The sequence below is a fragment of the Oryctolagus cuniculus genome, chromosome 13 (genome assembly GCF_964237555.1).
Source record: "Oryctolagus cuniculus chromosome 13, mOryCun1.1, whole genome shotgun sequence".
Classification (NCBI taxonomy): domain Eukaryota; kingdom Metazoa; phylum Chordata; class Mammalia; order Lagomorpha; family Leporidae; genus Oryctolagus; species Oryctolagus cuniculus.
Window position 1 is genome coordinate 32603822 of NC_091444.1, and position 27988 is coordinate 32631809.

At 37.7% G+C, this 27988-nt stretch overlaps 2 protein-coding genes and 1 long non-coding RNA gene across 6 annotated transcripts in view; 2 read left to right on the forward strand and 1 right to left on the reverse strand.

Annotated features, from left to right (window-relative positions):
* The window catches only part of RRP15 (ribosomal RNA processing 15 homolog), a 59279-nt gene extending 45737 nt beyond the window's left edge, over nucleotides 1-13542 (forward strand). Inside the window, exon 5 of the mRNA XM_002717399.5 lies at nucleotides 10447-13542. Coding sequence (XP_002717445.1) covers nucleotides 10447-10590 — 144 coding nt within the window. The 3' untranslated portion in view covers nucleotides 10591-13542. The remainder of the gene's footprint in view (nucleotides 1-10446) is intronic.
* Nucleotides 12689-25996, reverse strand: LOC127483536 (uncharacterized). Its single transcript, XR_011381459.1, has 3 exons — nucleotides 25780-25996; nucleotides 22172-22251; nucleotides 12689-15683 (listed from the first exon to the last, which is right to left on the reverse strand). It is a non-coding gene; the product is annotated as an uncharacterized lncRNA (long non-coding RNA).
* Nucleotides 25990-27988, forward strand: part of TGFB2 (transforming growth factor beta 2) — a 93582-nt gene continuing 91583 nt past the window's right edge. For 2 of the 4 annotated variants that reach the window (XR_011381219.1, XM_008268050.4), the window contains exon 1: nucleotides 25990-27682. Coding sequence is in view for 2 of the 4 variants with exons in the window: in XM_008268050.4 (XP_008266272.1) it covers nucleotides 27337-27682 (346 nt within the window). In the remaining 2 variants the exon portion in view is untranslated. 4 annotated transcript variants of the gene reach the window in all.

Consider the following 27988-nt stretch of genomic DNA (forward strand, 5'->3'; position numbering starts at 1 on the left):
GAGGAGTTAGCATGCCCTCACCTGCTGCTTACACTACCTAAATGCCAGTGACTATCAGGGCTGGGTCAAACCTGAGTCCAGGAACTGGGAACTCAATCTAGGTCTCCCATGTGGTTGTCAGGAACCTAACTAGTTGAGCCATCACCACTGCTTCCCCGGAACTGCATTAATGGGAAGCTGGAATTCGGAACCAGAGGTGGTTTTTAAACCAAGGCATTCCTGTATGGCACTGGTGCCTTAACAGCTAGGCCAAAATGAATATTCAATCCTGGTTTTGAGTTGTCTGGTTGTTTTATCATGGTATCTTATAACTTTTTATGTAACTAGAAAATTGCACTAAAGGCTTGATGAGATTTAAGTTAAACTTTTCTAGTATGATTATTTCATGTGATACTTAGATGCTGTGTACTTATATATCTTACTGTAGTAAACCAGGAGAGCCATTATCAGAATGTCCTATTTAATGATGCTACTTTTTCATGTACTACTTTTTCAAGTAGTAATAAAGAAATATTTCCTTATGACAGGTACATTACCCGCTCTCCCTGTCCAGTTAGAATGCAGTTTCTGGGAGCTAGTATACCTTTCCCCATCCATCTTTTGCCTTTCAGCATCAATTACTGATCCTTACCTTAAACAGTTATGTCATTGGAGGTTATGGTGATTTTCTTATTTACTTTCTATTTTATTAGTTGATATTTTACTGAGATGAATTAAAGTTCCTAAAGATGGGTGTTGAAGTTTCTGTCCATTTTAATTACTGCTTTTCAAAGTAAGGAAATGTTTTAAGTCACCTCCAGTATCAGCAGGTGAGCCTCCCTACTTCTCTCTGTTTATGTATTTTTAAAATAATGGAGAGATTTTTATTCATTTAATATTTTACCATCAGCTACAGTCATTCTATCTTTTCATGCTTCAATTTGGCAGTGTGGCTGTAGGAAACTGTGTGAACTGGCTTGTGTGTCCTTTTGGCATGACATCCTTCCTCCCACCTCTGTTTTTTGAATGCTTCTTCGCATCCTGGGTTAAGGTGACCCAGCCCACACCTTGTGCTTTCTGAGTCCTACACTAAAGAGCAGATAAAATAGCAAAGATGTGCTTTAAGAGACTAAGTGGCAAGAGTGTATTCTGAATGTTTCAAATGCCTAGTTAGTATGAAAATACATAGAGAGCTTATGTCAAAACATTCCTTAACATGTTACATTTGGCTTTTTAAGCAGTTCATTTAACTATAACTTATTAAGAGTTCTTAAGAATTTTTTTTAAAGATTTATCTATTTGAAAGGCAGAGTTAAAGGCAGAGAGAGAGGGAGAGAGAGAGAGAGAGCGAGAGCGAGTGAGTCTTCTCTCTGCTGGTTCACTCCCCAACAGCTGGAGCTGGGCTGATCAGAAGTCAGGAGCCAGAAGCTTCTGGGCTCCCACGTGGGTGCAAGGACCCAAGGACTTGGACCATCTTCCACTGCTTTTCTAGGCCATAGTAAAGAGCTGGATTGGAAGTGGAGCAGCTGGGAGTCAAACGGGCAACTTATGGGATGCGGGCACTGCAGGCGGCGGCTTTACCTGATATGCCACAGGGCCAACCCTTCTTAAGGATTATTAACAGTGAGGAAAATCATCGTTCAATTCATGTTTTTTGAAATTCACTTCTGGGGCTGGTGTTGTGGCATAGCAGGTAAAGCTGCTGCCTGCAGTGCCGGGATGTCATATGGGCGCTGCCAGTTCGAGTCCTGGCTGCTCCACTTCCAATCTAGTTCCCTGCTGATGTGCCTGTGAAAGCAGCAGAAGATGACCCAAGTCCTTAGTCCTCTGCACCCAGGTGGGAAACTCGGAAGAGCTGCTGAGTCCTGGCTTCAGCCTGGTCCAGCACTAGCTGTTGAGGCCATTTGGAGAGTGAACTAGCAAATTGAAGATTGCCTCTCCCCCACCCCCCCATAATTGTGACTTCCAAATAAATAAAAATAAAATCTTTGAAAAAAGAAGGAGTTTTTTAAGAACCATAGACTACTTTAGTTTGTGTTGATATGGGATTTTTCATGATCATCTTGATGTATAGACCCTTCATTGGCTCTCTCATATATTCCAGATGGGGAATTTTCAGTTCCTTAAAATCATTGGGATTTAATACTATCTTGTATGGTTAGACAGCTGTTAATGCTCTTATTCACTTCTAAATATTAAGGGTTATATTTCATTTCTGTTGATTTTCTACCAGAATGCTTTTTTTATGTAAAGGGATTTCTCATATATCCTTCAGGTAGAATTTTCAAGTAGCTTTAGTTAATTTTAAGTAGATTACCAACTACAATTGTAAATAGCTTACTAAAAAAAAATCAGCATCATAGGTATTAAGATGAATTTAACCAGTGTTAACCTTTTTAAATTTAGCTGAAACTAAATTAAAATGAAAATTGAATATTCTTAAAGAAAGCAATGAAATCAACTATTGCTGATTGCTAAATTTAGATGTGACTATATTGTTTATTTGTTTAGGGTTTAGCTTTAATTTTCCCCTTCAAAATGAAATGAGGTTAAGCTCTTAATTACTTGGTGTCAGACTAATAATTCCAAGCCTCCCTTTTCAGCATTCTTTTCACTAGCTGCAAATGTGTGCTTGGACTTTGAATTGGAAGCTGATTAACATTTTTAAGGGTTGTCTTCCTTTTTGACACAGACTACTTCTGTATGATCTTGATTAAATAGTTGTATGAAATCAGCCCAGTGAGGGCGGGGGCTGTTTTATTTTCTTGCATCATGTGGTTTTCATTAAGTTCTTTTTTATGTTTTTTACCCAGGTTAAGAAATTTTTCATTTCTAACTTTCTGACTGGTAGTGTTGGAGTCAGTGGCTTAATTGAAACTCAAATCTAGAAGTCTCTTGTTTTTTATTTCTACCATAAAAATACATATTCAGTTACTACTGTTTTACAAACAAAACTGAAAACTCTTTATTTTCATTATATCCTAACATTTAATGAAATCTATTATTATTATCTATTATTCAGGGAGCACTCCATTCTTTTTATTTTTTTTTTTGTTATTTTTTAAAATTTTTTTTAATTTTTTATTTTTTGACAGGCAGAGTGGACAGTGAGAGAGAGACAGGTCTTTCTTTTGCTGTTGGTTCACCCTCCAGTGGCCGCCGCGGCCAGCGCACTGCAGCCAGTGCACCATGCTGATCTGATGGCAAGAGCCAGGTACTTCTCCTGGTCTCCCATGGGGTGCAGGGCCCAAGCACTTGGGCCATCCTCCACTGCACTCCCTGGCCACAGCAGAGAGCTGGCCTGGAAGAGGGGCAACCGGGACAGAATCCGGCGCCCTGACCGGGACTAGAACCCGGTGTGCTGGCAATGCAAGGCGGAGGATTAGCCTAGTGAGCTACGGCGCTGGCCGGAGCACTCCATTCTAATGAATGATGCGTTTGGAATATGCCTCAAGCTTTTGCCTTTTTTCATAATAATCTCTGGTCTGCCTTTTGTTTGTGGGTTCTCCAAGCATTTAGAAAATTTGTATACTTAATGATAAATCATGTTTATAGAAAAGGTACTATAAATTAAAATTATATAAATCCAGTATACGATCTAATTTGCCCAACTTCTGATTTTCATAGAAATTATCCTGAACATATTCAGATATTTTCTGTATATTTTTGTCTTTGTTCTGTTTGTGATTCATAGGTTATTACAGCTACTATAGGTTATCCTTTATGCCTGATGCATATGGTCATATGTTTTGATTTATCAGTTTAAGGTGCTTTCTCTTGGCTTACTATTACAATTAGCAAGTATTTAGTTCTCTTAGGAGGTTTCCTTTCCCTGTCCTCTCAGGATAGTTAGTTTACAATTATTTGTTAAATCAGTATTCACCGTTTATTATTATGCCTGTGCAAGTATTATTTACAGCTGAATGTGGTCATGTTCCATATTTATGTTTCCTCTCCTTGTTTTCCTGAAGTTATTAAAATTGCCTTGATTTCTCATATTAGTTTCTTTAGTTTTTCAGAATCCAGTAACCTCAGGTATATTTCGTCTGAAGCTAGTGTGTCCTGAAAGCCTTCCTTCTCCTTTGTCTAAGGTGATGTCTCTCTCATTCTGGTACTTATATATCCTGTGATTCTTGGAGTTGATCCTGGATTGAATTTTTAATTTCTTGTTCTTATATCTTCTTGGTTTATGCCATTTTGTTGTTTGTTGTTGTTATTTTATTGATTTTTTTTTGGTGAAGCATGTCCTCCTGTGAGCTTGTCATGTTAAAATGATGGTAATGGTAGCAGATAGCATGGTGATGATAACTTTCTGTGTGCCTTCCCTTGAAGACACTGCTCAGGTGTTCTTTATGCCCAATGCCTAGTTGTCGACCTGGAGTCCTCCATTCACTCTCATCCTGCAGATCCCCATCTCCCCTCTTGGGGACTTTATATTTTTTTTGTTCCATGTCCTTTTGATTTAAATCATCCAGAAGATGAGATCCTCAGTAGTTTATGAAAAAGGCTGGGTTGGACCATCTTGGGGACCTCATATGTCTGAAACTATTTCATATATGAAAGTGCATATTCTAACCAGGTACTTGAATGTGTCTGAGTATTGAACTTTAAATTATTTCACTTTGGTATTTGACAGCATTTTTATGCTCCTTTTTTTTTTTAGGGTTGCTATTGGAAAATCTGAATTCAATCTGATTCTTGATTGTATGTATGTATTTAAGTAGATTGGTTTCTTTCTGGAAACTTTGGGATATTGTTTTAGTTCCAGCTTTCTTGAAAATTTATAGTGATGTCCTTGATGTGGGTCTATTTTTATTTTGTGTATTGGGCATCCAACATGCCCAATAAAATCTAGAAATTTGTATCTTTTAACTTTGGGGAATTTCCTTGGAATGCTTCATTAGTTTTCTCCCACCTATTTTTGCTCTTTGGTGTCTATGGAACTGCTGTTATTTGTATACTGAGCCTCTCTGACTGGTCTTCCAGTTAGTTGCTTTTTTCTTTTTTATCTCTTTCTTTCTACTTCTATTTTTCTAACTTAGAGTATTGACGTTTTCCCTTAAATTTCATTTTGAAAAGCTGCTTTTTCCTACAAGTTGCTTATTTATTTATTTTTTGTTGTAATTTTCTTTCTAATAATCCTTAAGTGTCTCTTCATGATTAGAGCAAATAGTCTTAACAATGCCATTTGAAGCTTTCAGCTTGTGAATGGCATCTGCTGCAACTACAGAGTTCTCTGTGTGGTGTACTTATTAGCAGCTGGTCAGATTTTCTGTAGAATACTCCTCTGATCTCTTGGAGGAAAATATGTGTCTACCAGTATTTTGGGAGTCCAGTGTTAGAAGAGAGCTGGGATTCATAATTTGGAGTGTGTACATAACTAATACTGTTTTCTGTACATCATATGTCTTCATCTGAGTTAGCCCATTACCTCTGCAGGGGTTAAACCTCCAGTCTTCTGAGAGGGTAGTATGGAACGGGGAAGGGATCTAGAGATCTAATTGCTTCTCAGCATTCGCTCAGTTCTCTTTATTTTGGTAATTCTGCTCTAAACCTCACTTCCAGAACTATCTGACATTGCCATTTCCTCTTTCTTCTGTGGGTCCTACAATGTAAGTGGAATTAGTTGTTAGCTTAACACTTGGCAATCTTAGGATTCAGCTTTCTTGCTTTTACTGAGTTTATTCTAGGCCATCTGCTTCACCTTCTGAAATTGTGTTGTTGTTGTCTCCTTTGATCTTATCCCTGAGGATTATATTTTTAAAGCAACAAATCACTTTTCTCTAGTTTCTAAATTGAGTATTGCAGTTGAGTAATGTTTATGGTCGAACTGTTACCTTACCATGAGCTATCTCCTTTTTTCTTGCTATGTATTTCTGTAGCACATGTTGGCATTAGAAATTACTGGGTTAGATGTTTATTTCTTGAGCCACTGTTTTGACATGTGTTGTATAAAATATTGGTTTTTAGAACATATTAACCCACGCTAAATTTTGTAGTTTTCTTCAAATTGTTGCTTCACAGTATAAAAATATCCCTGAAATAATAACTTGAATGATGCCATTCTTAAGGCATGATTGGAATACAGGGTCTAATTGCATTTCAGAAGTGTAAAGTCTAAAATCTTTCCCTCTTTTCCATTAAGTATACTTGGTCTTACCACAGTGAATTAAAACTATCGTTAAAAATGTTTGTCCTTCCATAGACTGCTGGTTCTGAAGCTTTAGTGGTATTAGAATCACTGGATGGCATAGAGAAGCAGTGCTGGGCCACCACTGGGGTTTCTAAAGTTCTGGAATAGGGCCCAAGGTCTTGAGTTTTTAACCAGTTTTCTTTTTTTTTTTTTTAATTTATTTTTTATTTTTTTTAACACTTAATCCTATCTTTATGATCAGTTATGAATTGAAACTGATCACTTTTTTTTTTAACTTTTATTTAATGAATATAAATTTCCAAAGTACAGCTTATGGATTACAATTGCTTTCCCCCCATAACGTCCCTCCCACCCGCAACCCTCCCCTTCCATTCACATCAAGATTCGTTTTCGATTCTCTTTATATACAGAAGATCAGTTTAGCATACATTAAGTAAAGATTTCAACAGTTTGCTCCCACACAGAAACATAAAGTGAAAAATACTGTTTGAGTACTAGTTATGGCATTAAATCTCAATGTACAGCACACTAAGGACAAAGATCCTACATGAGGAGTAAGTGCACAGTGACTCCTGTTGTTGACTTAACAAATTGACACTCTTGTTTATGGCATCAGTAATTACCCTAGGCTCTTTTTATGAGCTGCCAAGGCTTTGGAAGCCCCCTGAGTTCACTGACTCTGATCATATTTAGACAAGGCCATGGTCAAAGTGGAAGTTCTCTCCTCCCTTCAGAGAAAGGTACCTCCTTCTTTGATGACCCGTTTTTTCCACTGGGATCTCACTCATGGAAATCTTTCATTTAGGGTTTTTTTTTTTTTCCCCCCAGAGTGTCTTGGCTTTCCATGCCTGAAATACTCTCATGGGCTTTTCAGCCAAAATCCGCATGCCTTAAGGGCTGATTCTGAGGCCAGGGTGCTGTTTAAGATATCTGCCATTCTATGGGTCTGCTGTGTATCTCACTTCCCATGTGGGATCGTTCTCTCCCTTTTTTATTCTATCAGCTAGTATTTGCAGACACTATTCTTGTTTATGTGATCCCTTTGTTTAACCAGTTTTCAAGTGCTGCTACTGCTGCTGTTGCTGCTACTAATCTGATGATCACACTTTTAAGAATCACTGATACAGGGGAGGCATTTGGGCCTGGTGGTGAAAACCTCATTTGGAATTCTTGCATTGCACATTGAAGTGCTTGGGTCTAATACCTGACTCCAACTTTAACTTCCTGCTATTACAGACCTTTAGAGCCCAAAGTGATAGTTCAAAGTGATTATGTTCCTTCCCTGTGGGACACTGGATTGAATTTTTTTTTAAGATTTTATTTATTTATTTGAAAGTTAGAGTTACAGACAGTGAGAAAGAGAGACAGAGAGAAAGGTCTTCTGTCTACTGGGTCAGTCCCCAAATGGCCACAACAGCCGGAGCTGCGCCGATCCGAAGCCAGGAGCCGGGAGCTTCTCCCTGGTCTCCCACATGGGTACAGGGGCCCAAGGAGTTGGGCCATCTTCTACTGCTTTCCCAGGCCATAGCAGAGAGCTGGATTGGAAGTGGAGCAGCTGGGACTAGAACCGGTGCCCATATGGGATGCCAGTGCCACAGAGGGAGGATTAACCTACTGCGCCACAGCATTGGCGCCTGGATTGAATTTTTAATTTACGGCTTCAGCCCTGGCTCATCCCTGATTGTCATGGCATTTGGGAACTGATCTAGTGGAATGGAGTTCTCTGTCTGCCTCTTTTTCTCCCTTTGTCTCTCAAATATTTAAGAATGGATAACAGTCACTGACACAGACTGTATTACTACTGACGGTAAAAAAGGAAAGCATCACTAAAATTTCCCTATAGAATTTTACTTACTACTCTTCAAATTGGATAATTGAAATAAATTTTGAACTTATTTTATTATTGTTCTCATTGCCTAAATTATGTTTATGGTAACCATCTTTCAAGACAAATATGCAAGACAGTTGATCTCACCATATTAATGAATTATTGTCTTTGATTTACTGTTCTTCCTTGCTGAACTACATGGTTTGTCCCTGCTCTTCCTTGCCCCTCTTCTTCCCTTTGCCATTCTTTCATCTGTTGCTTACAACTTTTCTGGTGCTACCTGGTAGAGGAAGAACTCAGAGTCCAACAGAAGTTGGCTACTGTCAGGGAGAGTTCATGTAGAAACTGCATTGAGGTCAGTCTTGTGGGATCTTCCTACTGTTGACATATCAAAACCATGTTGGTCAGAGTTGATTACACTTGGAAGCTTACTATTGAGGTTGTGCATGTTCATATGTAATTATAGATATTAAATTCAGGATAAGTCTTTCCTAGTCAATAATTTGGATATGGCCATATACAATTACAATTAAATTTTGAATTAATTACTACATTAATTGTGATTGATGTGATTATTGGTTCTAAGTGGATCTCTGTTCATTAGAAACTAACTGTTCTTTTACTTAAGGTGAGACCATCGGGGGGGAAAAAAACTTTGATTGGATCAGGGAAAACTGCTTTTTATCCAATTAGGTTAATTGATCTTACAGAAGCAGAAGTTTTAAAAGTGCAGGTTTGACATTGTAGATATAAATGTAGAGAGGATGTTACCATATTCCCAGAAGGGAGTTCTAAATTATCTTATTACTTCATTATTCTGTCAGTGTGGTGTGAGAAATAATAACATTTATTTTTAATAAATATATAAGAAATAATATTTATTTTTAATAACATATTTTTGCATCTTTCTTTATGTTGGTTAAACCATAGTATAAAATGTGCTGATATTTGACTTTTCTATATTCATTCTAAAATCATTATTCACATTCATATGCTCTCTAGTCATCAGGTTATGTTTAGTGTAAACTACTTGATTTTTTTTTTTTGATCCCAGTAAGGCAGGAGTGACCCAATAGGACATTTTTCCTGTTTTAATAGTGTATTTTTTAATGGAATGAGCAGTTTTGTTACCATCGTTTTTAAAATAAAGGGAGGCTTTGTAGAGTTAGGTAAATAATTTATTATAGCAGGCCCGCGCCGCGGCTCACTAGGCTAAACCTCCGCCTGCGGTGCTGGCACCCTGGGTTCTAGTCCAGGTCGGGGCACCAGATTCTGTCCCTGTTGCTCCTCTTCCAGGCCAGCTCTCTGCTGTGGCCCAGGAGTGCAGTGTAGGATAGCCCAAGTGCTTGAGCCCTGCACCCGCATGGGAGACCAGGAGGAGGCACCTGGCTCCTGGCTTTGGATCGGCGCAGCGCGCCAGCCGTAGCAGCCTTTGTGGGGGGTGAACCAACGGAAGGAAGACCTTTCTCTCTGTCTCTCTCTCTCTCTTTAATATCTTCTCTTTTAAAAACTGCTTTTTACATGGTTAGTAACCCGTAAAAATAAAACACTATTTTCTAACTGAATGTCAACGTGTTCTTTCATATTTATATTTTTTCACAATTTTGTATTTCTGAGAATGCAGTGAATAGACTTTCATAGACTGCTCTATGAGACAGCAGCTTTGTTTTGTTCAGTACTGTATATCTAACACTCATAATTAAACACTTGTGACACAGTTTTCAAATGTGGAATGATTACAACATCTCATAGCTTCAGAGTGCTGTATATATTGTATTACTTAATTAATACCACAAGGTGGTACTGTTGTACCATGTAAGTCTAAAGTTCTCTTATATATTGTTAGGAAAATCCTATGGTTAAAATGAAATGAATTGACTACCTGTTATATTTATTTCCTACTTATTTGTATTTTAACACATGGTTAGTCTTTGATCACATGATTGAGTCAGTGATATTATAACCTGAATAAAGAACATTTAGTTCAAATATTTATAAAATGTCAAATGAGATAGCATCTGCTGAATTCTTGCACAGTAGAGTTAGTTTCCTTATTTCATTTATCCTATTTTGGGTTAAAAACCTTTGTTCAGTTCCTATGTGTGTTTCAATAATTTGACAAAAGATTTCTTAGAAGTTTTTATTGAAGTTTAAATGTGTAACATTATAAAGTCTATTTTGGTTGTTAAAAGATTTTAAACATTTGATACCAAACCTAGATTTTACTGTACTTCTCCCCTACTCCACAAAAGTTTTTTGTTTAGTTTTCATGTTTCTTTTACAGGGTTGCAAATTTTATTATCATACAGTTCTTTATCATATAATTATACATATTTCATTATAGTGTATAAAGTCACTTTATAATTTGTTTGATTTCACCCCTACTGTAAAACTAAGCTTTGAAAAATTTGTGTTAACTTGGGTTTTTTAATTTTCGTATGATTGATTTGACTTCTGAATGTTTTGATTCTGCAATTTTCCTCAGACTAAAGCGAAATCAGAAGAGGGTCCAGGTTGGACGATCCTACGTGATGATTTCATGATGGGAGCATCTATGAAAGACTGGGACAAGGAAAGTGATGGGCCAGATAACAGCAGACCAGAATCTGCAAGTGACTCCGACGTGTAAAATAATAGAGGCAACATAGTTTTCAGTTTATTTTTCCTACAAAGATACTCTGTCCTCCGGCAGTTTGGGAATTATAATGATACCATTTGTAAGAAAGCCAAAAGACTTACTAGCTTTGATGTTCCCCCTTTACATGTAAACTTTGTTAAAACTGTATTTTCAACTTTTGTATAATTTTAGGCGTTGTTCCTCAAAACATTTGCAACAAAAAATATATCCACTTGATCAGCAAGATCCACATTGTGCCAGTATGGTCAGATGTTTACAGATTGGTCATGTCTGTGCTGTGTTCTTTCAGTGTCACCAATGTTGCTAGACATGCACTGCCAATTCATAAGTAAAATGAACTCTTTGAAGTTAATATTTCTCCGCCTTCCAATTTAGAGACTATTTGTTTGTAGCTTTTGGGAATGATGGATATTTTTGTCTGTTTTAGTTAGCTATTGAGAAACCTATGCGTAAAATTAATTTTTTGATTTTGTGTGATGAATTTAATTTTGTCTGATAGATATTTAAAAATACTAGATCTCTACTTTTATATTTCCTTTTATATACTAAGTAATATAAATAAGTACTTAACATTTACTTTTTAGAATTTTTTTCATGAAAGATTTATTGAGATGGAAATTTTCATGTGTATCTTATGCAAGAGACTTGCTTTCTTAGGAAACATATTTGATATGTTCTAATCTCTCTCTTTTCATCTCCCAAAACATTTGAGTTAGTTTAAATTCTTTTTTCATGGTCAACCTAAGCCATGAAATGATTGAGTTAGGTACCAGGTAATTTTGCATCGTAATATTGCATCTGATTTGACACTTCATTGCATATTGTTTCCTTAAAAGTTATTAAATTGGGTGGCTTTTAGTTTCAAGTTGTGAACTAAAAACAGAAGAGAAAAGTAAGACTGTTTAATATTATTCCAAAATTCCTGTGAAACTCACTCCAGATTACAAGTTTGTAAGGGAATTATTTATTAATGTGAGTTGTTCTTCGACAATGATCCATCCCTTTCTCCATCATTTCCATAAGAAAAATAGTTCCTTCCTATCACTCGGTTGTACATACTTCATCTATTATATATTGAAGGGATAATTTTCTCCCAAAACAATGTGCTAAAGCATAGATGTTTCTATTTTTAAGCCCGTTTGAGTGTTACCAGTATTATGTGGCTAACATTAAATTAGTCCATGACCTGGTATTTGTTATCTTGAAGAAAGGTAGACACTCAAAATATAAAGTGGTTAAAACGGCAAAGCTCAAAATACATTTTGTATTTGTCCCAACTTCTGAACTTCAGTATCTTATTAAATTATAGATCTGCCATCTTGTCACTTTAATATGAATAAATGCGAACAGGTATTCCTCAGTGTTAAATACAGGAGTGCTCAGTATCCTACTAGATAATATTTCAGTGTGTCCTAACTCATAGGTAATTTGGGGGAAAAATGTGTAAAACCTAAAAATTCATTTTTCCACAGGACTAAATATTAAACTTTATATTTTGTTATTAATCAATTCTTGGGTCATCATACAAAAAGTTTGCAAAATTTTTCCTGAATAAATAAAATAAATTAAATAAATAAATAAAATTTTTAGTTTTATATGATACCATTGGAAATCAGTTATATTAGAAGGCTGTGAAGCATATATGAATTACATGAAATAATTTTTGTCATATAGATATCTTCTATAAGTATTTCTGCATCTTGGATATAAAAATGAATATCACCATGTGCTAAATATAAATCTAAGAGCAAGCCTGTTATTTGAGAAACTGTATCTTTATGTGAATGTTTTGAGTAGTCTAACTCTGTCCATTCTACCCTAAATACTTCACCTGCAATATTATTTTTTGGCATCAGTGAGATAAATAATTATGATGAGTCTCTCTGCATTATCTTTAAATTCTCTAAGGGGAAAAAGGTAAGAACTTCATTCCTACCATCCCCGCCTCCATTTAACTAAACATAGCAATATTAGGATTTTTTTCTTCCTGATGTTAGATTCTTTTGGGATTGTATCTAGGAACTACTTTGAATCTACTCTCTTTGTATTAGTGTCACATTACATGAGAATTGATGAGAAAATAAAACAGTCTTATAAGTAAAAAAAATAAAGTAATATAGTAGTGAAGGCTGGGGTGGATATTCTAAGCATTTAGCATAGTTTAATGTTGGTTACTAATTGTTTTTAAGTATTGAAATTTGAAACTCAGACCATTTAGTACTGAAAATAGCTGACATATCTTAGTAATTTAGCTCTTTAGTATAAAGTTGGTATACAGAATTTATTTTCAGTTTACCTAGAATTCTGTATTAGATATTAAACATATTGTAAAATATACCTTGGAAACCCTTTAGATAGAATGGTTCAGAGGTTATCTGCAGTACATAGACCCTAAAATCACTTAGTAGAAAGTTCTGAAAGGTTTGTTTGAGGGAAGGTCGAAGTATTTAAAAATATTTTGTCTCAGCAGATCAGAAAAGAAAGGGATATTTAAATTTTGGGAAACCTTTTAGGGATTTTCAATCAATATATGTTGTACATATGGCTATACTTAATATTCAGTGGCTACCAATTAAATAAATGCTGCTGCCTGTGCTGGTCTTTACATGATGTGAGGACGGTACTTAACTATAAAGTCATTGGATTACAATTTTTAGATGCCTGATGATGACCTAGCAAAACATAACTATGACAGAGAGGGTTAAAGTATGGACACATAGACAAACTAAAAACAAATTGTGTTGCTACAGAGTTCAAGGAATTATAAGATCTAAGAAAATGCTATAAAGGAATTTCAAGGAGCAAGCACATTTCTGTGGAAAAGTTTTTTGGAGATTAAATAAGAAAGCTGGTACTTTTGTATCCTATGGGTAACTTTTTTCCTCCTTGTGTGTGTTTTTGTTACTTTTGTGAAAATAAATGTTGGAAGAATCATAAGTAAAATGGGAAATCATTTTTTTTTCAGAATCTTATTGACAATCATTTAATGGTACTTAGTACTGTTATTGTGCTAAGTATATTAACATGTTTGTGGTACATGATTCTAATTTTTAAAACAAACAGTTGGAAATTCAATATATGTATATTCAACATTTGTTGATTCTTAAGGAAATATGTATGTGATTATAAAATAGCATAAATTGTTCATTTTAAATTTAGATGTGAAATTACAATAGCTACCATTGTTTCTTGACACAGATATCTTAATCAAATTAGAAAGCTAAGTGAAACATTTAGATAGCATTAATTGAGCATCTATTCCCTGAACTTTGCTAGAATTATCTCTTTTTTTGTAATGGTAAAATACAGGTTCATTTTATTCCTACAAAGAATAAAAAGATATTTTTTTAAAATTGGATTCCTATAATTTAAATCACTGTATGATAAGAATATACAGCAAGTTAGTTGAACAGTGATAACTTGAAGTGAATCAGTTGTCTACTAGGACTTAAACATTTTTTGTTAAGAAAACTATTTTAAAAATTTGAATAATGTAGTAGTAGAGTCTAAGTTACCTATTACTAGAGGTCTTGAATAATGAAACCCGTCTACAGCTGTGATTATTAAAATTTCTCAGTACTGTGTATGTTAGCTTTGTTTTTATTTGCAAACAATTGTCTTTGAGTGTAGCAGAAATCTTTGTGCTCATCCCTCAGATTCATCTGTTAGGATCAATGTGACAGGCATTTGTCTCCACTGTGTATGTCAGAGATTGCCATAAAGGCTTGTAGGCCCTGCAGATACTGTGAGTATGGTAGTGGGAACAAATTTTGGAAATAGGAGAAAAACTACTTCGTGCCTACAGAAAGCTCTCTCATTCCTTCCCCAAGAAAACAGGAGCCTGAAATTTGGCCAGCTGAGTGGATGAATCTTACTGACCATTACAGTAGAGGTAGACCTGGTAAATTTTTTCAGTGGGTAAGCTTTTTGAAATTTCAGTAAACACTAATCAGGGGAAACTATGACCAGATTTAGAAGTAAATGGTATTTGAGATAGGTGATAAGACAGAATCGTGATTGATGTTTCAACAAAATGCTGATATAATGAGTCTAGTAAGATTAAACAGATGGAAGATTTATATTAACAGTTGTTAAATAATTTTATGTTCTTTAAAGAGTGCTTTCTTGCTAGGAGAACCACATCAATACCTTTTATCTAGTCCGCTAAACATAATTTCAAGTAATTTGGATTTTAGGGTTTTTTAAATCTAGATATGCAGTGAACCTTTTAAATTTTGTTTTGCTTTTTAAGAATATCTGGCTCAACATTGAACACCTCCTGTTTCTTCCTTTTCATTGTCCTCTTCGTAGCAAGAGTATATATTTAGCTTTCTGCTAAATGCTGTTTGATTTTCAATGGAATGAGATCAGCAAGGATATATATTAGAAGAGAGGGCATAGTTACTTATAATTTTAGTTTCCAAATCAGTGCTTTCCAGTGGAGCTCTCTGTGATAATGGACCTGTTTTGTCTGTGCTGTCCAATATGGCATCCACTAGCACACGTGGCTATGAAATATTTTTAGTGGGGCTAGTGATGTGGAGGAACTGAAATTTTAATTTAGTTATCAATTAACTTTCAGTTTCAAAAGTCAAAAGTGTCATGTGGCTAATAGGTCTATTCCATCTGTGAACAGAACAAAACTACACAGCATATATTTCTAATGTAATTTTGGAATCTATCTAGAGCTTTTTCCATAAACTTTTGTTTGCAATTTAGGCACAAACACTGGTGCAGTTGTTGATTTTTTTTCATTATTTATACTTTGAAAAGGATACAATTGCTTTATAATTACATTATATCTTGGGAGTAACTTTTGTCTTTTAAATATTAGGCCACTCTTACTAATAAATAACATTTGTTTTGCAGTATTGTTCATCTGAAGCTTTCAGTCTTACTGCCCTACTCCAGAATAGGTTTATCATGCACCAAAAGGACATACTGAAAACTGCCAAAAAAAGATACCAGTTTTGTAATTATTGAATTCCCATGGTTTGTATGTATGTCCAGAGCCTGCTTATTTAGGTTTCCAGAGGAAGTGCCTTTAGTTGCAGGACTGTGGAGTTGTCTAATAGTTCCATTCTCTTGTAGCACACACGCAGTATAATGCCAAAGCAAATGTAGGTTGCAGATTTGGGAAGAACAAGAAAAAAAAATAGAAAACAATGAGTACAATGAGCGTTACTAGCACAGTTTGAAATGATGAGGTGTTAACCACATTTGTATAAATAACAGTTTCTTTAACCCCTGAATCATTATCCTGCATTTTTAATGCAATCTGTTCCTAAACATCAAAGCGAGAACACCAAATTTGTATGGGGTCAGGACCAACCGAGACACTGAATAGACAGCTGAGAGCTGTGTCCGCATGCGTGGGTGGCCTTGCAGCTGTTGATTCACCCTTAGGCTACCATACAGTTGCCTCTTGGCGCTTGTAGAACCAGACTTCAGTTTTAGGTAAAAATATATCCCCTCCCATGAAAAGGGCATAAACAATGCATTGACATCAGCTTGAAATCCTCAGCGAGTCAGCCAGACATAGCTGTTCCCCTGTAGTACTGAATAGTACCAGGCATAACATAAGGGCCCTTTTTACATAATAATATTTGTCTTTGTACAATAACACTGGACTCTGTTAAGTATATTATAAATATAAAAACTCAATAGTCCAAAAGAATCAGTGGGATACTGTCCTGTAAAAATGTCAGGAATACTAGGAATAACTAGATTACATGAGTAATAGCTATCATTTCCTGATCCCTTAGAACTTTCACTTACACAATAAGTTGACTTATATTTACATTGGACATTCTAAGAAATACCACTATTCATTGTTAGAGCATAACTTTGGAATCAGAACTGATTTCAGATTTTAGTTTGGACTTACTAATGTTGTGTCCTGCCACAAAGTTCTTAAACATTTTGAGGCTAACATGTAAATCAGATAAGCTATCTGGATCATATAGTAAGGATTGGAGTAATATACAAACATTGTCTAAAAACAGTGCCTGATATGTGGGTGCAGGTGTATGTAGAGATGTTCTCTGTTATGCATCTGGAGGATTAATTGCTATACTTACAGACTTTGAAGCCTAATATTATATTTTGGGAAACCCTACAAAAAAGGCCCTGATTGGGACAAATGTGTGACAAAGAAGTTAAATATCCTCTCGGGACATCTGTATCAAATCCCAGCTACCATGCTTCCAACCCAGCTTCTTGCTGATGCTCACAGTGGGGTGCAGCAGATGATGGTTCAGGTATTTGCTTCCCTGCCATTTATGTGGGAGACCTAAGCTTGATATTCCTAGCTTCAGTTTGGCCCAGCTCTGGCTGTTGGGGGCATTTGGGATGTGACCAGCAAATGGAAGACCTCTGTCTCTCTGCCTTCCAAATATAAAATGAAAAATAAATAAACCTTGAAAAAGGACCTGGTTTATAGAAGAAGTTATGTAGACAATATCTTAGAGCATTATTTTTAACAGCCAGAAATTTTAAGTGTCCTACAAATTCAATGATATGAGGACATTTACATAAACTGGAATTTCATTTTTTTGCTGTCATTTAAAACGTTGGCAGTGAAGACTGGTCAAAACACATGTATCAGTTATTTGGTGACTGAAAATGTAAGATTTAAAATATGGATAGCAGAAAGTGCCAAGAATACATTACATGAATATAAGCATATAATAATACATCTTTTTTAAAGAATGTAATCTTTGATAATCTGAAAAGACAGGTAGTACCTTGAATGAAGTGATGCTGATGTACAGATCCTAAAATATGCTTTTGCCTACTTTGCTCTAGAACCCAAACTTGAAATAATAGTTTAATAGAATACTGTTAGGGTTGATAGGTAGAGAAGTTCAATAGATAGCAGATGAGTCCTCTTTTATAGAATATTACTCTTGAAAATGTTGCTAATTATCCTTCAATGAACATGGGACATAAAAAGTTTTGACTTTTCCACTGTCTTGTACCTCTTGATTAAAAAAAAATTGATGGAAACCTCTGTTTTCTTGATTCACATAGTCCCTCTTAACTATAATTTTACTTTGTTTTCAGTTACTTATGGTCAGCCATAGTCTGAAAATTTTAAATAGAACACTCCAGAAATAAGGAATCCCTAAGGTTTAAATTGCATACTATTGTTCTGAGTAGAATGATGAAATCTTGTATTGTCCCACCCATAATGTGAATCATCACTTTTCCAGCATATCCAGGCTGTATATGCTACCCACTTATTAATCACTTAGCCATCTTATCAGATCTACTGGTGGAGTAATCTAGTGCTTGTATTCAAATAAAGCTGATTATTTTCCTTAGTAAAGGCTCAAAATTGCAAGAGCAGTGATGTTGCCAATTCAGGTAATTGTAAAGACAAGGTGTAAAGTGCTTTCTTAAAGTGAAAAGGTGAAAGTTCCTGATTTGATAAGGAAAGAACAAAAAAACAAGCTTCTGTTGCTAAGATCCACAGTACAATATAATTTTTGAGAAAAATTATCTTCTTGTTATTACAATATATTGTCATAATTTATTGTTACATTCAACTCTTAATTGTGGCTAATGAATGGAATAAACTTCATCATAGTTGTGTATACATAGAACAGAAGAGCAGGTATTGGATCCAGAATGATCCATGGTTTCAGACTTTCACTGGGGTTCTTGGAAGATATCCCCTAAGGATAAAGGATACTGCTGTATTTTTAAAATATTGTTACTATTTTTTTAGCCATCTTATTTTTGCATAGTCCCATCACTCAGTCAAGTAAAAGTTGGAACTGAACATGTAATACTAACAGCAAATATTTATATAATGTTTATTGTATGCCGGATACTATTTACAAGTCATAGAATGCCCTTAGCTCATACAACCTTCCTAATTACCCTCTGAAGTAGGTGCTCTTCATATTGTACAGATGAGATAATACACACAGTTAAGTAACGTAAGGTCACACAAGAAGAATTTATCAATTTCAGGCTTGAGTCTCAATACAACGATTGCTCATATTATCTGTTCTTTATTTTTAATTTTAAAAATTTATTTCTCTCATTTGAAAGGAAGAGAGGTCTCCTAACCATCGATTGACTCCCTGAATGCCCACAACAGCTAGACCTGGGTCAGGCTGAAGTCTAGAGCCAGGAATTCAATCTGGATTTGTGATGTAGTTAGGGACCCAAATATTTGAACCATCACCTACTGCCTCCAACAGTGCCCGTCAGCAGGAAGCTGAAATTGGGAGTAGAGCCACAACTCACACTCAGCCACTCTGACAACAGGATGTGAGCAAAGTGCATCTTTTTTGTCTTAGAACAAATGAGAGTCTAGAAATTAAACACTTTAACAGTAAATTGACATCTTCACGTGTTTTCGTTTGTTCATTTGTTTGTCTCATTTAAGTATGACATGAACCTGTGGCCAGTGGAGGATAATGGGTGCCATGTATCAAAAGGTGAAAAAATTTAGAGATAACATCACCACAGGGCTCATTTTGACCACTGCTTTCAATTTATTGTACGGTATGTTATCGGGAAATTTTTTATAAGTCTTATCTAATCATGTGTGATTATTAAAACTTTACATTTTGGTTATCTAGGTGGTGCAGAAAGGAACTACTTTAACTTCTGGAGTGATGTCCAATAGTTTTGTATATTGGAAATGGACTATATTGTTACAGTTTTTATTACTAAGATAACACTTGTTTGTTTAATGACATTAAATGATATCAAGATATAAACGATATTTTGCTATTAAGGAGATACAAATTCAAATTACAAATGAAGACTAGATTTTAAATTACAATGATTATCTAAAAGATAACAGGTTAACTAAAACTTTATAATTGAGAATGTTCCGGGGTCGGCGCCGTGGCTCACTAGGTTAATCCTCTGCCTGCGGTGGCGGTATCCAATATGGGCACCGAGTTCTAGGCCCGGTTACTCCTCTTCCAGTCCAACTCTCTGCTGTGGCCCGGGGAAGGCAGTGGATGCTTGGGCCCCTGCACCCGCATGGAAGACCGGGGGTAGGGGAGGCACCTGTCTCCTGGCTTCGGATCGGCATAGCTCCGGCTGTGGCAGCCATTTGTGGGGTGAACCAACGAATGGAAGACCTTTCTCTTTGTCTCTCACTGTCTAACTCTATCTGTCAAATAAATTTTAAAAATATTTTTAAAAAAGAGAGGGAGAATGTACCATTGCTCTGGATGTAGGATCTGTTCTAAAGTGTAGATTCTAACAGTATTTACATTAAATTATAGTGCTGTAACAACAAATCAGTGGAAAATACTCTTGAAGTGAGATTAAGTATATTAAGATTTTTTAAAAAGTTTTTACTGCGGGCAATTGAATTGTTGCTGTACACTGAGCTGTGATGAAAATACTAAAACAAGCAAATTGGTTTTCTGAAATATGATGTTAAAAGACTATACCACTCCTCTCCCCTAGGTGGCAGGATTTAGGCTGTCATTGAATCAACTGATTGATATAATTTTCCCCCACAACTAACAGTGGCTAGTTTCTAAACAGTCAGCATAACTGACATTGATTAGACTTGATTGTTGAACAGCTGTCCAAGTAACTAGATTGAACTTTAAGTCTTATTTAATGATCATGATTAAAATTTTAAAAGACCTCTTAAAGAAACAAATACCAATTTTTTTTTTATCTCTAATAACCTAGCAGCCCAAATCATTTTTGTGTAGTGCTGAAGTATCTTCATTTCACACTAACTCATGCATTTCTGGATTTATTCCTTTGGTTTATGGCAAATAGCTTGCCATTTGATAGGAATACTCTAAAGGCATTGCCTTCGTAGTTAAAAAGACACAGATATAATTGAGATAATTTAGAAAGAAACAACAAGAAAGGAAAGACTTCTGATAACAAAAAATTTGAGGTTATTGGGAGCAACCCTTTCAGTTACTTTACAGGTATCTCTGGTTTTGTGAAGCAGTTACTGTTTATTAAAAAAGAAAATGTAACAGGCCAGTATTGTATGACCTGTAAGTACTAGATGACAAACAAAAACATTATGTTCTTTCGATACTGGCACCAAAATAGGAAGTGGCAGAAATCATTTTTATCTTTGAGATTCTTATCCATTGTTCATTTTTCAAAGTTTAAAGTGAAATTTTCTGGCTGCACTCACAGTATACACAATGCATGTTAATCCCCATCATTATTAGGTTTATCCTACTCCTGTTGACGTGGGAGATTGACTTTCATGGAACACAAAAGAATCTTGACCAACCAACTCTTGGGAGCTTCATTTTTGTGGTGGTGCAGGTTTACATCAATGCTAAAATTGTGCTCATTAAGCATTTTCAAAATGTAGTTCCAATAGTGGTTTTTAGAATCTGCTGTATAAGTAAAGAGTAAAAAAGGCTTGGAAATGTTCAAAATTTAAGTCTAGTATTACCATTGTAACCAAAAAAAGCTGAAAGCCTAACTGATGTATTCTTACAGATTCAGATTTGAAAATGGTTTATTTTAAATAGGGTGACTTTCTGGGATGATCTTTGTTTGCTTTCATTGCTTTAATGTATTATGAATGGCATCCTCTTCACTCTGAGAAGTGCTCAAACTTGTGTGATAAGATATGTAATAACCCTAGTTATAAAAATCTCAAGTCTTCAAGTTTTAGAACTTTGTTTTCTATGACTCGAAATAAGAGAATTTGTAGTCAGTAGTCTCCAATTTCACAAGTCATGCAGCTTGTGCTTTAAAAAATACTAACATATGCTTTTGTTTTTAGAAATACTAGTTTTTATTCTATCTTAGTTACTTATGGCCCCTTTGCTTTTTTATTTTTTTAATAATTCATTTTTTATTTGAGAAGCAGAGAGCTTGCTCCCTTCTGTTGCTCCACTCCCTAAATGCCCACAAAGGTCAGGACTGGGCCTAGGCTATAGCTGGAAGCTGGGTACTCAGTCTAGATCTGGCTTACGGGTGGCAGCATCCCAACTACATGAATCATCACTCCTGGTTTTCAGGGGCTGCAGTCAGGAACGGAGAGTTGAACCCAGGCACTTGGATGTGGGAAGTGCATATTAACCAGCAAATTAGCCACTTGATTAAACACCTGTTCTTGTTTTCATTTTTAAATTGTAGGCTAATGGAGATACCTGAAAAGCAAAGTTGTTCGAAATACAGGTCATTAATTTTGCTAGTGGATATTTACACATTTGGAACCTTACAAAAACTATAGATCCCACTGAGATGATTTAAAAATTCATTTAAGGGTCAAAAAATAATTCCACTCTTATTTTATATTCATTTTCATGATGAGAACATCATTATGTTTTCTCTGTCATCTTTTACGTTTACTTGGCTGAAATCTTCTTCCTCCCAAAGAAAGACTTTATTCTTGTTGAGTCTCTTTAACAGAGAGCTGAAAATGTTGAGGTATGAGTAGCCCAAAAGCCCAAAGAAGCAATCATGATTCCAAAAGGTGAGATAATGTTGCCACAGTGTGTCATTAAAGGAAAGCTTACCTCTTTACAGACTTTCAGCCAACTGATACATTCTGCTTTTCTGGACCCTATCTCTTTGAGTTTATCACATTATCTCTTACCATCTCTGATCTCTTCAGGCCCTTCTCCCTCTTCCATTTTCTTCTCTGCCCATTCTTCCTTCCTTTTTCCTCATCATTTTCTGTAGATATAAAATGGAATTAATTACATTTCATGAGGAAATCACTCATTTTATTATTCTAAGATAATTATTCTAGGTAATAATTTTCTGTAGTTATTATTTCATTGATAAACTTGTCCATCTATAGAAATGCATACAGAACATGGCACAAAATTGATATAGACCAAACATTGTTCTTGAGTTTCGTATCCAAGGTTAAATTGCAAGTACTTTTTAAAAAAAAATATTCATTTATTTATTTATTTGAAAGGCAGAGTTACAGAGAGGCAGAGAGGAGAGAGAGATCTTCCATCTGCTGATTCACTCCCCAAATGGCTGCAATGGCCAGGACTGGGGCAGGCTGAAGCCAGGAACCAAGAGCTTCATCCCAGTCTCCCACGTGGGTGTCAGGGGCCCATTTTCCCAGGTCGTCAGCAGGGAGCTGGATGGGAAATGGATCAGCTGGGACATGAACCAGCACTCATAAGGAATGTCAGCATCGCAAGCAGGAGCTTTATCTGCTATGCCACAACACTGGCCCCCAAATTTTAAGAACCTAAAAACCTTTTGGTGTATTTTTTATTAATTTTTTTTTTATTGATCAGGTGTCACTACTTGGAGAAAGATGTGATAAATTACAGTAGCTCCATATACTTATTTTCCCCACTTTCTGGTTTTTAATGCTTGAAACTATCATGGGATGCTTTTCATCAGAGTTAGGAAGGAGCTGTTAGGTCACAGACTGTTGGTATAGTCTACAGGAATAAAAGTCCAGGCAAGGATGAGTAGTTTTGTTTAAGCCTCTTCTAGGAATTCTATATCACTTAAGTGAAAAGACGGATTTACATCTACAGAAGGTCTGTGGATTGAAACAGCTGCATTCTGTGCCTCTCTGATTTAGAAAGAATTCCATGCCAAGATTTTAATCTTGGGTGTTTAACAAATCTTTGATAGCCTTTTAGTGTTCCAAAAGTATCAAAAGTATGTTTTCTTGTCCTTTTTGCCTACAATTACTGGGGACAAAATACCATCATGTTTAAAATAATGAGCACATGCCTGCAGAAACCACTAGGAGGCATAACCGTGAAGTAAATTTGGGTTGAGTAGTATTTCCCTTAATGAGCACATACTAAGTGCTAGATTTTGTTGTACATGTCTTCTGTACGTTGTGTATTTAGTCCCCATGGTAATCTTAGTGTAGATGGTGCTGTTATTATCCCCATTCCACAGATGAAGAAACTAACAGATAGTTACTAACTTGGTCAGGATCACAAAGCCAGTGAATGATAAAAATCTGAACCCAAGAAATCTTGCCTCTGGGGCATGTCTCTTTAACCTCTGTTCTCTGCAGCTTCCTTGAGGAAATCAAGATGGTATATATCATTCAAACACCCTTTTGCCAGAAAGTGTATGGAGTTCTCAGTACACTAGATTTCAATTTAATGAATATTTTTCCCTTTGAATAGCGATCTTAAAAGTGTTACTTAATAGAAGAAAGGATCGTTTATGATTATCAAAGAGTAATCATAATCTGGCAGTCTTGCTTGTTGCATCCTTAAAAAGCTCCTCCCCTGAGAAGCAGGGAAGGTCTCCTGCTCCACTGTACTCACTATGCATACTCATCCCCATAATAGATGTCACCAACCCCTCCTGTCTTACTCTCCTGAGCATTGGGGATGTTAAAGTAGATTCTTAGGAATAGGTCAGGAGTCCCAGGTCTAAAAGAGTTGTAAGTAAGCAATAAGTGTTCAACCAACTATAATGAACCAGAACATGGATGTTTATATTTATAGTAAGTTATTTTACCAGAAGTGATGTAGATGGACTTTGGCTGCCCTGTCCATACCCTAATCTGAACCACTTTACCTAAGGGGTATCTATTTTTGTTTGCACAACATATTCTGTAAATGTTGAGTGATAGATGCTCTCTGGCTTGAAGGAAGACTGAGCCTACACCCTCAGAATACAGTGAGAGCTAACTTGGGAAACCAGCCATCTTCCAAGTCAACATCCTTACTCAGAAGTGGTGGTTTGTAGCTCCTGCTAGAGATGTGGGGATATTCCCAGATGTGGGAATATTCGCTTTTTGTCCTCTTTATAGCAGGATTACTGCAGTTCTCAAACTGGACTCAAACAGATGACTTAATTTGATAAAATATTAGTCTGCCAGAAGTTCCTCTTGATTATATTTTGCTTTGGTTATTGGGATGATAGCTGGTTGTCTTCTTCCAAGCTATTTCATTTTTAAACTTGTCTCAAGGAAGGGGGCCTACTTATGTTGATTTGTACATACTTCTTGGAATTATTCAGAAATGGGTTAAAACAATTCCCTTATTTGAGTTTTCCAATTATCAGCAGGAGACAATTCCATGTTCAAAGGGGTTTAGGAAATGCTGGGTTAAAAGAGTTGACATTTTTTCTTTTCTGAGGGGTTCTCAGTCCCTGTAATGTGAAAGGAATCCTGAACCTTTAAAAGACAATAGGGTACCTCCTATTTCTCAAACTCATTTGGCTATCAAATTCTTTTGTGAGAACATATTGTGGAACCAGTGTTTCTTTGAAGTACCTGGTGGGTCCGAACGTAGACAACGGATCCTGACCACCTCTGCCACTTACTGAGGTCTTGAACAGAGTACTTGAACAGAATACCTACCATGTAACATTGTTGTGGATATTAAATAACTCTCTCTATATATACACATTACTAAGTGTAGTATGTCAGCTATTGTTACTGCTATTTATTCAACTGCCTACTTAATGATAGAGACCCCATACACATTTGAAGTGTAAATTTAAAAAGTCATGGAAAGTTGCACTAGGGAATAATATTGAGGCCTTGAGTTTGGGGGAAATCTGAGCAGAATTTCCAGTTTAAATCATCTGTCTAGTCAGTATGGCCACATGTTGAAATGAAATGAAAATGTTGACTTTGAGTAACTAAAGGTAAAATAATGGAAATGGGGATAATTGACCAGTGACAAGAATTCTTGTATTCATCTAATTTGGAGTAGGTTGAAATAGAAAATTTTAAGTTATGTGTAGTGTATGACAGCAGACAGCAGACATAAAATTTCTGCTTCCTGGATGTATGCTGTGGAAAGAATGAAGTTGGTTGATAACGTCTAACCTAGAAAGAAGAGAAAGCCATACTAAAAGTGGCATAGGTACCAATGAAGATAATAATTTAAAACCGTAAAACAAGTAGATTTTATTATTTACGTGGGTTTTTGTTTGTTAAGAATCTCTGTTTTCCAGTATTCACAGAGGACTCGATTATAAATTCTAGGATATGAAATCCCAGGAAATTAAAAAGGTAGGTACAGGAGACTTCGATGAGAAGATATTCTCTTCCGTGCCGACCTGGCATAAATAGCCTGGTGTTCCTGGCATAGGGGTGCTGTGTGTACGTGTGTACACACAATACAGGAGGGAAGACTTCCATTCCAGAGCAAGTGATTCAAGTGAGCTACACTAAGTAAAAACGGGGAGCTTTGATAGCTGTCTTTCGACAGACCTATCCAGAACTATATGACCATAGGAAGTAGATACCGTAAATCACTGTTGTCAGGGCGCACACTCCACCTCCTGCCTCCGTTCCCAACAGCCATCCTCATTTCCACACCCCCTCCACGGTTCGGGGAGAGCTCGTGGTCTAAGTAACGAGAGGACTTCTGACTGTAATCCTAGCACGTCACTTTGTTGAAGGCAAACACGTGGTCCAGAGAGAACTTATAAATCTCCCCTCCCCGGCAAGATCGTGATGTTATCTGCTGGCAGCAGAAGGTTCGCTGGGAGCGGAGCGGAGCTCCAGAAGCTCCCAACAAGAGAGAGAAATAGAAGGAAGGAAAGCGAGCGAGAGCAGAGCAAGAGCGCAAGTGAAAGAGGCAGGGAGAAGGATGGAGAACGTCAGAGTAACGGTCTAAGGATCCGTTCGGGAACTAACGGGGGCTTCCCGGCTGCAGAAAGGCAGAGAAGGAACGAGAGTCTATTTCAGGGTGGCAAGTGCCTACCTCCCCTAAGCGAGAAGGTCTAAGTGGGAGAGAAACCAGGAGAGGTTGGAAAAGGGTGGGAGTCCAAGGGAGCCCCTTCGCGACCCTCTTAGGAATAAAACTCCCCAGCCAGCGTGTCTCCCGGGCTGCTGTTGTGGTCCGCAGGGGGTGCAGGCGGCGGCGGCGGCGGCTGATCTTCTGGTGCCGGGTTGGCTTCTGGAGCGAGAGCAGAAGGAGGTGCAGGAGAAGGAGGGAGCTGGAGGCTGGACGCGTTTGCCGGCGGCGGCGGCGGCGGCGGCGGCGGCGGCGGGACCGACCAGCAACGTGGAGTAACCCTGCGGCCACAGCGCGGAGCTCCGGGAGCAGGATCCTCGCCCCCTCGGCCGTGTCCACGGCCCCTGCAGCACCCGATCGCGTCCCGGGCGCCGTGCGAAGCGCATCCGCCTCCTCGCGGCGCGCCGGGCTCGTCCCCAGAGCGCGCACGCGCGCGCGCGCGCACACACACACACACACACACACACACTCATACACACACGTGTGCGCTCCTCTGCCCTGGAGCTGCCGCTGCCCCTGCTCTGAGCGCCGCAGTGGAAGGCACGGCCGAACCGCTCTTTCTTTAAATATATAAATTACTGCTCGGGTCAGCCTCGGCGGCGCCCCTCCAGTCAGGTCGCCAGCTGCCAGCCCCGGGACCTTTTCATCTCTTCCCTTTTGGCCGGAGGATCCGAGTTCAGATCCGCCACTCGGCACCCGGGACTGACACACTGAACTCCATTTCCTCCTCTTAAATTTATTTCTGCCTTATAGCCACTCGTCCCTTTTCCCCCCACCTCGTCACTCCAAGAGAATCTTTTTTTCTTGCTTTCCAAAGTCAGGGTTCCCCCTGCCCATGCCTTATTAATGTTTCCAGTTTGGGAACTCCTTGCATTTTCTTTTTGAAGGAATTCAAGCAAACTACATTTTCTATCTGGCATCGACCCTCGATCGTTTGCAAAAGTTTCGCATTAAAAAAACAAACAAACAAACAGCTCCACCTGATCTGCACTTTGAGAATTGTTGGTTTCTTTTTATTTTTCATTTTTTAAAAGGACTTTTTTCTACCTTTTTTAAAAAAAAAATGCACTACTGTGTGCTGAGCGCTTTTCTGATCCTGCATCTGGTCACGGTGGCGCTCAGCCTGTCTACCTGCAGCACACTCGATATGGACCAGTTCATGCGCAAGAGGATCGAGGCGATCCGCGGGCAGATCCTAAGCAAGCTGAAGCTCACCAGCCCCCCAGAAGACTATCCCGAGCCCGAGGAAGTGCCCCCGGAGGTGATCTCCATCTACAACAGCACCAGGGACTTGCTCCAGGAGAAGGCGAGCCGGAGGGCGGCCGCCTGCGAGCGCGAGAGGAGCGACGAGGAGTACTACGCCAAGGAGGTCTACAAGATAGACATGCCGTCCTACTTCCCCTCCGAAAGTAAGTGCCCAGTCTCGTTCGCTTCCGTGCCCCGAGGTGTCGCGCTGCCCCGCGCTCGCACCGCCGCGACGGCTCCGGGGCTCGCCCACCCTGCTCCGGTTTCGCTGAGCTGCGCCCCGTCCACCTCCAGTCCAGCCGTGTCCTTGAGAGTCCGCAGACGTTAAGACGTGCGCTTTCTACTTTATTTTCTCCATCTCTCCCTCCCCCACTCCCCCCTAACGCCTCAGTCCTTTATAAGGCGGAATTCTCCTGTTCTCGTCCCTGAAATTCCATCCTGGGCCACCAACTAGGAGTCCGCCCTGCTCT